Below are 12120 nucleotides of genomic sequence, written 5' to 3'. Positions count from 1 at the left end.
GCCGTCTTAGGGAGCCAATGTTAGTGATCGCCATGGAGAAAGCCCTCAACCAGAGCTGAGAAAGGACCCGAGAACTTACCCTGCATCTGGTCGGGGCCTCGTTAGCCACTCGTCCTCCCCCCTCCTCTGCCAAGGCCATTCTTAGGGTGGATGCTCCTGCCATTCAAGCCCCCAACTTGGAGCCGGTTCCCCCTCCAGCTGCATGAGGCTCTGGCATGAGGGGACAGAGCGTGCACAACTGCTTCACATGGCCGTCAGGCTCCTGATCTTGGCATTTCCCCAAATACCAATTTTCCAGCAATCTGGAGCCCCCAGATATTAGCTTTGCCCTGAGCTAAGGTGTCAGTAAACCTTTTATAAAAAACAGCAGTGAGGGGCAGCTGGGTGGCTCAGTGGATAGAGCCAGGCCTAGAGACAGGAGGTCCTGGGTTCCAATCTGGCCTCAGACACTTCCTCTGTGCGTGACCCCCATTGCCTTGCCCCTGCTGCTCTTCTGCCTTGGACCCCACACACATGGTGTTTATTCTAGGATGGAAGGGAAGGGTTAGGCAAAAACAACAGAGTGGCTCTTGGGGAAGACAGGCAGACCTGCACCCTGGACCAGGGCACAGATGTTCAGCCCGTCACCACTGCTCGCAAAATGACCAGGGCACCTGCTGCTTGGGCTTGTTGAGCATTAACAGGGTCACAGTGCCTAGCACATGGGCTCACTCTCTCCTTTCCACCCCGTTTGGTGGCTTTGTTAGGGTCCTGCCTGGACTCAACTGGAATATTGGGGATTTTCTCCTTCCGCTCAGAGAGGCGAGAGAATTGGCCCACCTAAGCCCACCGCCAAGTGGGCAGCCCAGGAGGGGGAGAAGATGGTGCCCTCTCACGGCTCCCCTTTGAGCCCAGGCCAGCCAGGGCTCATTTCACCCCATTTAGCTTCCATCTTTTTTCCCACCCTGTGGGGGCACGATTCGTCCTGGAGAGTCTGGTCATCCCACCTGCTCAGTCACTCCTCCTCGGGCATTCCCATCCCTCTGGCTCGGCTCAGCTTGTGAGTGAGCTTTCCCTGATGTTCCCCAGAAGTGGCCTCACTGCCTTGATGTGCCAGAGGCCCTGCAGGACAAGGACTCCCTCTCCTCCAGGACAGCCTTTACATTGATGAAGTCTGTGCTCACGTCTCTGTAGACTTCTCTTCCCCGACTGGCCCTGATGTGGTCTGGCTGGGGCCCTGGGCAGCGAGGCTGTGCCTGCTGCCAGCCCACCTTGGATAACAGTGATAGCCTGGGGGTGGGCAGAGCTAGTATTGCAGCTCCTCTCATCCTCAGTTTACACACAAGGAAACTGAGGCAGGCAGGAGAGCACAACTTGCTCAGGGCCCACAGTCCCTAAGTATCTAAGGCCAGGCTTGAACTCGAGGCTTCCTGGCTCCAAACCCACATGTGCTTCCTCTACCCTGGCTTGTTCAGCTGCCCCCTGGCGCTGCCAGCTCATCCTGAACAGGGTCAGGGGAGTGCCAGGGCTTTGTTGGGTGTTTACAGGAGGGCTAGATTCAGTATCTGTGGAGACTCTGGCCTGGCAGGGGGAATGGGGAGAGGGGGACAATGCCACCCTCTGCCTTACTCTTGGTGATCATCGTGCATCCTTGGCTTGGAGTCTAGAAGGGAAGGGAGTGAGCATTTATGGAGCGCCTGCTGTGTGGCCTCTATGTACATTCTAGGGACGGTTCCTCTGAGGTAGGGGTTGGCCTTGCTGACCACTGGGCCCCCCATCCCCCACTCTGTAACTGAAACTTGGGCCCTGTGTCCCCCCCAGAGAGGGAGAATCATGTAGTCGCCTGCTCCAACCCCTTCTCATTGGCCTCCTAGCCTGGGCTTTCACCCCCAGCTGGTGCCTGGATGGGCCACAGTCTGGATCCTGGAGGGAGAAGGCTCTCTCCCTGCAGTCTCAAGGTGCCCTCCTACAGATGTACTGAGCTCATGGCCCTCGAGGAGCCCCTGATTTCTCCTTCTTGTTTTCGGACTCCCAGGAGCAGAAAACCTCTGCCTCAAGCTGTCCGAAAAGCTGCAGTCCAAGACGTCCAGCAAAGTTATCATCGCCCACCTACCCCTGATCATCTGCTGTTTGCAGGTGGGTCTCCCTGCATCTGTCCAGAAGCCCCTGCCCACACCAGGCACCCAGGAGCCCCCTGGCCTTGCCTTTGGGCTGGGCATTGCCCCCTTCCTCCGAGTTCACTGGTAGGATTTGGGGCTGTCAGTCACCGCCTACTCCAGGGCCTTTACTTTCCCTTAGAGCTGTGCCCATGATGCTGGGGAGCTGCTTTTGGGGCTGAAGCCTTTCCTTTCCTCTGGGGGGCCCAATTGCCCCAGGGATGCTGCAGGGGGCTTCTCTGCCTCAGTTCTCCTTGGGCTGCTTTTTGGGAATTGGCTCCAAGCCCACCTTCTGGCCAAGGCCTTTCCCCTGCACCCCCACCTTGGCCGCTTAGCCCAGCTCCTAGTGGTGCTTAATCTTGCTTGGTGACTGACCCAGCCAGCACTGACCAGCATGTCCATGCCCCTGGCCTCTCTTCAGCCTACCCAGAAGCAGTCCGGGCTCCTGCCCTCTTGGCCTGGGTTCCTAACAGCCCTCTGTCTAGTACATCCTGGTGGTGATTCCTCACGAGTTCAGCGCCCTGCTGACACTGCCCAGCAGCTGCCTCTCAGGGCGACCTCATGAGATGATGTGGTCCTGCCATTGCCCACCAGGAGTCGCGCTGTCGACTCAGGCCTAATGAATAGCATGTGAGCAGCCAGAGCCAGTCAGCAGGAAAGTGGGCTGCTTCTGAGGTGGTGAGCTCCCTGTCCCTGGGAAGGCTGTGAAGAAGGCTCGAGGCAGGGAGTGCCAGCTGATGCCCTGGAAGCACTGGTGGCTCCTGCCTCCTGCTGCTCCCCTGCTGTCCTGGTTTGACTGTGGCTCCTTGTTTCCTTTCAGGGCTTAGGGCGCCTGTGTGAACGGTTCCCGGTGGTGGTTCACTCGGTGATGCCATCTTTGCGGGACTTCCTTGTCATCCCGTCCCCAGTGCTGATCAAGCTCTACAAATACCACAACCAGTACCACGCAGGTACCGTGGCCCGGGGGGCGCACACACACACACACTGGGGGCTCTGAGTGAGTTACCAAGTGGCTGTACCTCGTTTACCCAGCTGAAAAATGAGGATCATGAAGCTCACAGGATTGTTGGGGGGATCCAGGGAGTTCCTACTGGTAGCATGCTTAGCTCGGTTCCTGGCACACAGTGGGTCTCAATAAATCCTTGTCCCTTCATACCCATTCCCTCATCAGGCCCTGGTTTTGGAGGTGGAAGTCATTGGGCCTGGGCTTTGAGACTTCCCTGTTCTGAGCCTCAGTTTACTCCTCTGCCAAATGTGGGTGCCTGTGGGGATCTCCTGTAAACCAGGAAAAAGATGCCAGCTTTTCAGGAAGATGCCATGCCTGAGGCTATCTCCTGAATCCCTTCCTTCTTCCCGGGTCCCTCCGTGATAACTCCAGTCCTCTCCCTCCCAACAGCTGAGGAGGGCCTTGCCCTGGGGCTGCCCATGACCCAGCCCAAGCTCACCAGGTCATCAGGAGGCTTTGAGGGGGTTATGTCCAGATGAATGGTGTGCTCTTGGGGGCACCTTCAGGGGCACATCCCCACCCCTCCAGCAGACCTGATTGCTCCCTCAGGGCCTGAGCCACAGGCAGCAAGCATATGCCCCCTGGCACCGTCTTGTCATCGTGGGTGCTTCCTAAGCATGTGGCAGAGATGAGGTTCAGGAATCCCTGCTTTTACCCCACCACTAGGACGCGAGGACATGGCCTCCCCATTGCCAAACTCCCCAGGCTGTTCCTTAGGCTAGAGATGAACAGAGAGAGGGAGGAAAAGTTCTGGAAAACCCCCTAGTCCCAGTGTCCGACCTCGTATGTGGGGTCCCCCCCCAAGCAGGCAGGGGGCCTCGGGATCACCTGTCACTGCCCCAGGGTCACTGTTCTCCTCCTTGGCTTGGCCGGGGCCCTTCCTTTGCTTCCTCACATTCTCTCCTGCTTCTCCAGATTCCTCCTGGTCTGCGGGTGTTGCTGACTGCCTTCCCAAGCCCTCAGAGGATAATAAGTCACTCAAGTGACTTTTCCTTTTTGTAACCCTTCCCTTCCAGCGTAGAATCCGCTCTGAGTAGTGGTTCCAAAGCGGAAGAGCGCTAAGGGCCAGACAGGAGGGGTTAAGTGACTTGTCCAGGGTCTCACAGGCTGGGTTGGAAGCCAGGACCTCCTGTATCGGAGCCCCCTAGCTGCCCCCTTTCCTCGTCTTTTTGCCCAAGAGAAACCTCAGGGTAACCTTGTGAGAGAACGGGGGAGACTTAGGGTTAGGATTTGGATAGAGGAGCAGAGCAGTGCCAAGATGAGCCCCTGTCCCCATTTGCCTTTAGTGAGTGGCAATGACATCAAGATCAGCGTCACCAACGAGCATTCTGAGCACACGCTGAACATGGTGGCGGGGAAGAAGTCCCAGCCGTCCATGTACGAGCAGCTGCGGGACATCGCCATCGACAACGTCTGCAGGTGAGCTCCAGGGGGACCGAGGCCGCGGGGGGGGGGGGGGGGGGGGGCACTGCTTCCTCTTCCCTGACGGGCCTCTCCTCTCCTTGGGGGGAGCACGACGTGTGCTCCGGCCTCCTGGGCTCCTCCTTTGGGGCCTTCTCATCTCGGGGCTTTTCTGTGGCTCTTCAGGTGTCTGAAAGCTGGGCTGACAGTCGATCCTGTGATTGTGGAGGCCTTCCTGGCCAGCCTCTCCAACAGGCTCTATATTTCTCAGGAGAGCGACAAGTAAGGCATCTCAGTTCTGGCTTGGGCTGGGGTGGGGGTTTGATGTATGCCTAGAGACAGACTAGGGAGCAGGCCCCGCTGGGCTTCTCAGGGCCTCAGGCCCCTCATCTGTAAAATGGGCTGCTCCTCACTCTTAGGGTTGGGGATTGTGAGATCACCCCCATGGCCCGCTTTATCAGCATGATGCTGATGCTGGTGGTGGCAAGATTTGCTCGGAATATCTCAGAGGCAACCCCACTAACCATGGGAAGATGCCTCTATTGACCTTTTGGAAAGGGAGAAGGTCTCTGTGTCCAGGTCAGAGAGTTTGATTCTGGTAGGCCTGTCCAGCTCTGCTGGGTCCTGATTATTCCTCCAGGCACCATGTCAGTCAGTCCCCTGAGGGCAGGGCCTGGGACAAGCCCTTAATGAGTGTTGCATGCCTGGAGCCTCTGCCCTCTGCTGAGGTCTGGCCCTTGTTTTCCTCACCCACAGGGATGCTCACCTGATTCCTGACCACACGATCCGGGCCCTGGGACACATCGCCGTGGCTCTGAGGGACACCCCCAAAGTCATGGAGCCCATCCTGCAGATCCTGCAGCAGAAGTTCTGCCAGCCTCCATCTCCCCTCGATGTGCTCATCATTGACCAGCTGGGCTGCCTGGTGATCACTGGCAATGTGAGGCACCACCCCAAACCTGCTGTCCTGGGATCCCCAAATCCCCCCAGTTGGTGTCAAAGCCTCTCTAAGGGCAGCAAGGAGCTCAGTGGACAGAGCACCAAATATGGCCTCAGATATGTTCTCTCTGTATGATCCTGGGCAAGTCATTTAACCCCTATTGCCTGCCCCTCATGAACCCATCTTTAGTTAAAAAGGCCCCATGGTGTTGAGGAAGGACCAAGGGCCCATGGTTGGGTCACGGGTCTGGCTTCTTGCTCTATCCCTCCTCCTCTGAGCTTTTGACCCTCATCAGTCTGAGAAAAGGGGCCCCTAGTGATCCCCATGGTCTATTCTAAGGCTAATATTGAGCCAGTATTCTGGAAGAACTAGTTGTTGGCCCAGCACATGGATGTCCCCAAACTAGGCCAACGCACCTTTCAGTGAGGTTTGAGAGAAGAGAATTAGCTTTAAGCGAGTCCACTGGACTCGACGGATAGAACTAGAAGCATCTGAACAGAATCCTTTTTGCCCAAAGAATTGCAATGGAGGCCTGTATTTTCCTGCCCCCCTTCAGAGCTAGAAGGGGCCCCAGCCCTTCTCCTTTGGGGCCTTCTCTCAGGGCTTTTCTGTGGCTCTTTAGGTGTTCAGCCTCTTCTGCTCCACCAGAAAACCTTTCTTAGAGCATCCCAAGAAGTTGGGCGTCTCTCCTTTGCTCAGAGTCCTTCAGGGAATACACCTACCCTCTGCTGGTGCAGAGTGCAGCCTGGAGCTACTCAGGCCACAGTCCTGGGGGCCTGAACCTCTGCTCCTGTCGCAGGACAGATGTTTGACTCGGATGAGATACGACCCTGGCACAACCTCTGGATGCCCCAAGCCCTGGCTAGGCCTCAGGACCCTTCTGGAAGGGCAGGGGCTGCCCGGGGTAGCTTAGGAAACGTTGGGAAGGGTCTGGTGACCTCTGGGCAATTTCTCTTTCAGCAATACATTTACCAAGAAGTCTGGAACCTTTTCCAGCAGATCAGCGTCAAGGCCAGCTCTGTGGTGTATTCAGCCACCAAAGACCCCAAGGATCATGGCTACAGGTAATGCCCTGCCATGAGGAAGGTCAGACAGGGTGTCAGGGGATGAGGCCCCCTTAGCTGGCCCCTCAGCTTCCAATGAGCCGAGTGCTTCTTCCCGAGAGCTATTTTCAGGGCCCTTCTGTCCTTGTCCTTCCAAGCTTTCATTCCTGGACCACCCCCAACCCCCATTATAGCCCCTCCGGCATCGGCCTCGTTTCTCTCTTCTTCGGTGTCCTGGCCTCCTGCCCTCTACCCCAGGTTTTGTATGTGACTTTAGATGTGCCCCCACCCCGAGTCAGAAACTCCTTGTCTTTAATCTCTGCCTATGCCTGTGCCCAGCCCTGTGTGGGCAAGAAGGTGCTTCAGGACTGAAGGACCATGGAGTGGCAGCCAAATCTCCTAAGATTGTACAATCTGCCCCTCAGTAGGTGGGCACATGGTACAGGCCGAGGTGACCCCTGACAGAGGGGACATGACCTCCTGACCTGTTCAGCCCATCTCCATTCTACTGGAGTCTGCCTGCCCACCTTCATCCATCCTGAGCATCTTGGGCACAGGCCAAGCGGAAGGGGAAGTAGAGGCCTGAGGACCAGTTCGGTCCCTCCCCGGCCTTGGGCCCCTGGAAGCCTGAGACCCAGCTCAATCCCTTGCTGTCTGCGGGCCCCTGGAAGCCAGAGTCTTTCCTGGAGTGCTGTGGCCATTGATGGGCACACACAGCCTGGTGGTCTTGGCCACAGCGTCTCCTGCCTCTCCGGGCCTCATTCCAGCTGTGGCTTCTTTGCTTTCACGCTTTCTTTGCAGTCACGCTCCCAGGGCAGCTCATCCCCCTCTCTGAGTACTTGTCCCAGGCCAGAGCATCCTGGGTCAGCAAAGTGGGCTCTCTGTACCCTGGGCTATGCCATGTCTTCCTATTTTATGGATGAGGCTGCTGAGGTTGGCAGAGGCTCCTGGGCCAGCAGCTGGCCAGTTCTCCTGCCTCCTCCCCAGGGCTGGTCACAAAACAAAGCCTCTCATAAAGTGGAAAGTTGGGCAGGAATGCAAACCTCTGTGGTCAGTTGGAGTTGACCAGCCAAGTTGGCATCCACCTCACAGCAGGCCAATTTGCTCCTCTGCTCTTGGCCTCTGCTTATCCATCTGAGAGGTGGGACAAACCACCTGTGCCAGGGGGCAGGGTGGGCACCAGGCTCTGGACCACGTTGTCAGTGTTAGGGATGGCAGTATTAAATCCCGAGTGCCCCAGGAGACTCTAGGACAGTGTGGGTGAACCTTTGAGAGAGCATGTGTCAAACTGTACCATCAAGTGCCTGTGAGCTCCCACATTGCCCCAGATAGCGGAGGGAGGAAGTGCCCGCGTTGGGCTGCTGGGCAGAGGGCTGGGGCATGTGAACATTGTCCCCAGGAGAAGGGGAGGGGAGCAGCCCCCTTCCAGCCTGCCAAGGCACGTGGGCCACGTCTTTGCCAACACAGACCTAGGATGAAGTGGACCCTGAGCACTCTGTCCCTGGGCTTCTTCCCTGACCCTGCATGCTCCTTGGGTTTGGGTCCTGGCTCAAGCACCCCGGCAGAGCGACCTGGGCTCTGGGCCCGGCCCACAGCGGGTACTGGGATGACCACTGTGTCCATTCACAGGGGTCTCATTCCTTCCCAGATCTCAAGGGCAGCCCTTCACACACATGCCTGAAGCATTCTGGGCCCTCCCTGCAGAGCCATGGCCTGGAGGCTCCCTGTCTGAAGCCCTCCCTCAGCCGCCTGCCCTGCCCTGTGTGGTGTCCCTCCAGCAAAGCTCCAGCCCTGTCCCCCAGACCATAGCTGTGCCCAGGCCCAGGCCAGATGGGGGTGGGCCCATCTGGGCCTCATCCCTTGGCTGGGGCTCAGGTTTGCCCTCCTCTTGCTAGGCACTGCTCCTTGGCTGTGATCAACGCCCTGGCCAACATCGCCGCCAACATCCAAAATGAGCACCTGGTGGATGAGCTGCTCATGAACCTGCTTGAGCTTTTTGTGCAGCTGGGACTAGAAGGGAAGCGAGCCAGTGAGCGGGCCAGTGAGAAAGGACCAGCCTTGAAGGTAAGCCCATTCTACCCTTCCCAGTGCCCTGACCAGGACCAGAAGGGCCCCAGAGGACATCGAGGTCCTCCCTCTTGTTTGACAAAGCGAGAGACTGAGACAGGGGCATCTGCAGGAAGCATATGAACCATGACTTCCTTTCCCTGGGTTCGCTTCCCATCTGGCCTCTGAGCATACGACTGTTGGGCCCGGGAGGCCTGGGCTCCTGCCATTGGCTGAAATAGCCACCTTTTAATTCAAGGGCAAGGAATGAGGAAGAATTTAGGAATCATCCCCAGACGCTGGAGAAGACACAGACACATGGGAGCAAAAGCTGAAGGAGAAGGGAATGGTGGGGGGGGGGTGTCAGTAGAAGGACAGGGCCTCCAGGCCTGGTGAGGAAAATGTGCATGAGGCTGGCAGAACCACTTTGATGTCTTCGTGGAGGGGATAGGGAGCCTGGGGAGGTTAGGGGGTAGGGGAGTGACCTCATCCCACCAGTCCTTATCAGATCGGTCACTGTAGCAGCAGGGAGGGGGATAAAGAAGAACCAGGAGGGCAAGTCACTTGACCCCCATTGCCTAGCCCTTACCACTCTTCTGCCTTGGAGCCAATACACAGTATTGACTCCAAGACAGAAGGTGAGGGTTTAAAAAAAAAAAGAAGAAGAACCAGGAGGCAGGCCAGGGAGCAGATGGGCTAGTCCAGATCTTGAGCTGAGGATGCTGAGGCTTTGGGAGCACACAGGAGGTCCTTGTGAAAGATCGGTGACTGATGGAAATGGGGCAGCGTGGGGCGAATGAGGCATTAAAGCCAGGTTATAAACTTAGGTGACCACCTCAGCAGGGCTAGAGGGCTGGAGTGGGAGGAGGCCCTATGCCCTTGGTGGTGCTCAGCCTGAGCCAGGCCCCTGGCCCTTTTGTTTGAGGGATCCATGCCTGCCCCAAAGGAGCTTCCCAAGGGGAAACCTGCCCGTTCACACAGAAGTGATTCCTAGTCCTGGCGATAGCCACAGTTCCCATTGCCTTCATTTCTACACCCGGGAGGGAGCGAGGGAAGTCTCCGGCCCCCCTGGGATCAGCACAGGCTCCGGGCAGAAGGTCCTTCTGGGGCCGAGCTTTGGTTCCAGAGGATGAGGTGAGGGGGCACCGTTCTGGGCAGGGCTCCAAGGTGGCACACTGAGAGGGAGTTACGCAGGCTGTGGCATGGGCTCGAGGAGGCCTTGGAGGAGAGGGCCGTTTTCCAGGCCTGGTCAGCACCATGGGAAGGGCCAGCTCTGAAGTGGTCGGCATGCCAGACAGAGGCACTCCTATGTGATCCCAGGGGGAACAGGAAGCTGGGGAGTTTATTGAGTGGGGAGTGGGCATGGTCTCTCCACTGGCAGCCAGGCAGAAGGTGGACTGGAGTCAGGGAAGACTTGTGGCGGCCCTCCCAGCCCCTCATTGCCGCAGGCTGTCCGGGGAGGCAGCTGAGAGAGGAATGTGTAACTGAGTGCTGATATGGGGTGTAGGGGTTAGACGCATTGTTCCTGGAGGGCAGCGGTCTGCCAGACTCTGGGTCTCTTCCAGAGCCTGGCTCCCTGGGGCTCTGCCCACTGTGGCTGCTGCTGAATGTCTGTAGGTCGAGTGACCGTTCCCATTAAGCGGATGGCCTCCTCTCTGGGGAGTCCCTTGGCCCCTTCCAAGCCTCCTCTATGGAACTGTCCGTGCCCTGCCTGCTCAAAGCGGTGTCTCCCTCCTTCAGCTTCTCCCCACACTTGGTGTGGTTCTCTCCTTTATGGCCCTCGTTTGCTCTGTGCCTGTAGGCCGTGTCTCCTCTGCCATGATTGGAGCCTAGAGGCCCCAGGGCAGATGCAGGGATGCCCTTTAGCTTTTGTCTTTGGGCCAAATGAGGTCCCACCTGGACTTCTCGTAGGCAGGATGTTTGTTCTGAGTTGAATGCCCTGGACTTTCCCTTCGCCTTCTCAGCCACCCTGAGGCCAGCTCTAGGATGGTCCCCCCGTGCTCCTCTCACTTCTTGTCTTCCCTTCAGACTCTCAGTAACCATATGCCAGCAGTGTGGTCAGAGCCCTGCCCCAGAGGCCTATCAGTAGGCCATGTCAGGACCCAGTGACCCCTAGATGCTCTTTGGGACTGTTGTATGGATCGTGCTCCTGGCCGCAAAGGTGTGCCACGAGGTCAGGGTTCCTTGCTTCCCATCGGCTCCAAGCCCAAAGGTTCTGGAGAGGCAGGTAATAAGGGAACTGCCCCTTACCCCTCTCCCAGACTTGGCCCAAGCCCTGGGAACAGAGGGAAGGATTGTGGAGTAAGCCGAGCACTTGGAGTGAATTCAGTGAGTCTGGCGAGAGTTGTTGAACAAATTCTTTCTACATAAATCTTGGTCTGGATTGGATAGGACTGTCCAGAAGATGGCGGAGCCCCCATCAGTGACATCTGAAAGGCCCTAGGAAAGGGTCCATGGGATGGCAGAGAGGCACAAGGCCAGCAAATGCTTGAATCTATCCATAGAGGGACGGTTAGTGGTAGGGGGGTAGAGAAGGCAGGCGTGCTTATAGATAGCTGTTGGGCTTCGGGCAGAACAGCGGCAGCGCCAGGCTAACTCTCTGGTCTCTTAGAGGATCACTTGAAGCAGTTGGGCAGACCAGTGCTAGAGGTGGTGTTGATCCAGATTTTGGTGAAATGTTTCATAGCATCTCCTGCTCTTCCAGAAGCCAGAGATGTGAGCTGAACTCCTCCACAGTGAGATGGAGCCAGAACTCTTTGGCTAGACTCAGAATAGCAGAGGGTTCAAAGTCAACTTAGAAGGAGGTCTCCAGTGGCGGCCCCAGGGACCTCTTCTTATCCCCGTTGTTGTCAGTCGTAGGACAGAGGCGTGGCTGATGTGCCAGACTAGGGCAGAGAGGGCTAACTAACACCAACTGATAGACCAGATTCCTCAAGACCTGGAGAGGGGAGAATGTTGGACCTGATGTCACAAGATCAAAGGGAAGCCCTAAGAAATCAGGGTAGCTGGTTGGGGAAGCTGCTCTTGGTTGGACTAGAATTTGGGGATTGGAGTGAATAGGAAGCTCACCAGGGTGATGTGAAAAACAAAAAGCTCTTGCCCTTTGGGGTCGGCTCCCAGGAATAAGGATGTTAGAGGCCTAGAGAAATCTGCCCTTGTCATGCCAACACGGGTTCTGTCCTGAGCAATGCCCAGCATGGCCTTGAATTGCCAAGGTACCATCTAGCTGTAAACTGGCTCTGTGATGTGTGCCGCCCAGAAAAGAAGATACAGGAGGACACGAGAACTATCTGTCTGCTATTGGAGGGGCTGAACGTGTTCCATCTGGCTTCAAGGAAAGAACCATGAGCAGTGGTTGGGAGTTCCTCCAAGTTACTAAATGTGGAACTCTTAATTGGGGGGAGTTAGGGAAAGAAGGAGGACCCTAAAGCAGGTCTTCATGAGACCCTGTGAGATAGGGGCATGGAGGGAGAGCATGAGGGTGTCTAGGTGGAGTGTGGGAAGGAGAATCCAAGATGGTAAGGCTGGAAAGGTAGGTTTGGGTGAATA

General features: G+C 57.0%; 1 protein-coding gene across 2 annotated transcripts in view; it reads left to right on the top strand.

Moving 5' to 3' along the window:
• The window catches only part of PI4KA (phosphatidylinositol 4-kinase alpha), a 114548-nt gene that overhangs the window by 35738 nt on the left and 66690 nt on the right, over nt 1-12120 (top strand). For both annotated transcript variants that reach the window (XM_056821355.1, XM_056821354.1), the window contains exons 12-18: nt 2015-2115; nt 2956-3085; nt 4428-4560; nt 4729-4824; nt 5299-5482; nt 6443-6546; nt 8421-8589. In XM_056821355.1, coding sequence (XP_056677333.1) covers nt 2015-2115; nt 2956-3085; nt 4428-4560; nt 4729-4824; nt 5299-5482; nt 6443-6546; nt 8421-8589 — 917 coding nt within the window. The remainder of the gene's footprint in view (nt 1-2014; nt 2116-2955; nt 3086-4427; nt 4561-4728; nt 4825-5298; nt 5483-6442; nt 6547-8420; nt 8590-12120) is intronic.

The sequence above is a fragment of the Monodelphis domestica genome, chromosome 3 (genome assembly GCF_027887165.1).
Source record: "Monodelphis domestica isolate mMonDom1 chromosome 3, mMonDom1.pri, whole genome shotgun sequence".
Classification (NCBI taxonomy): domain Eukaryota; kingdom Metazoa; phylum Chordata; class Mammalia; order Didelphimorphia; family Didelphidae; genus Monodelphis; species Monodelphis domestica.
This window is presented reverse-complemented; position numbering and strand designations above follow the sequence as displayed.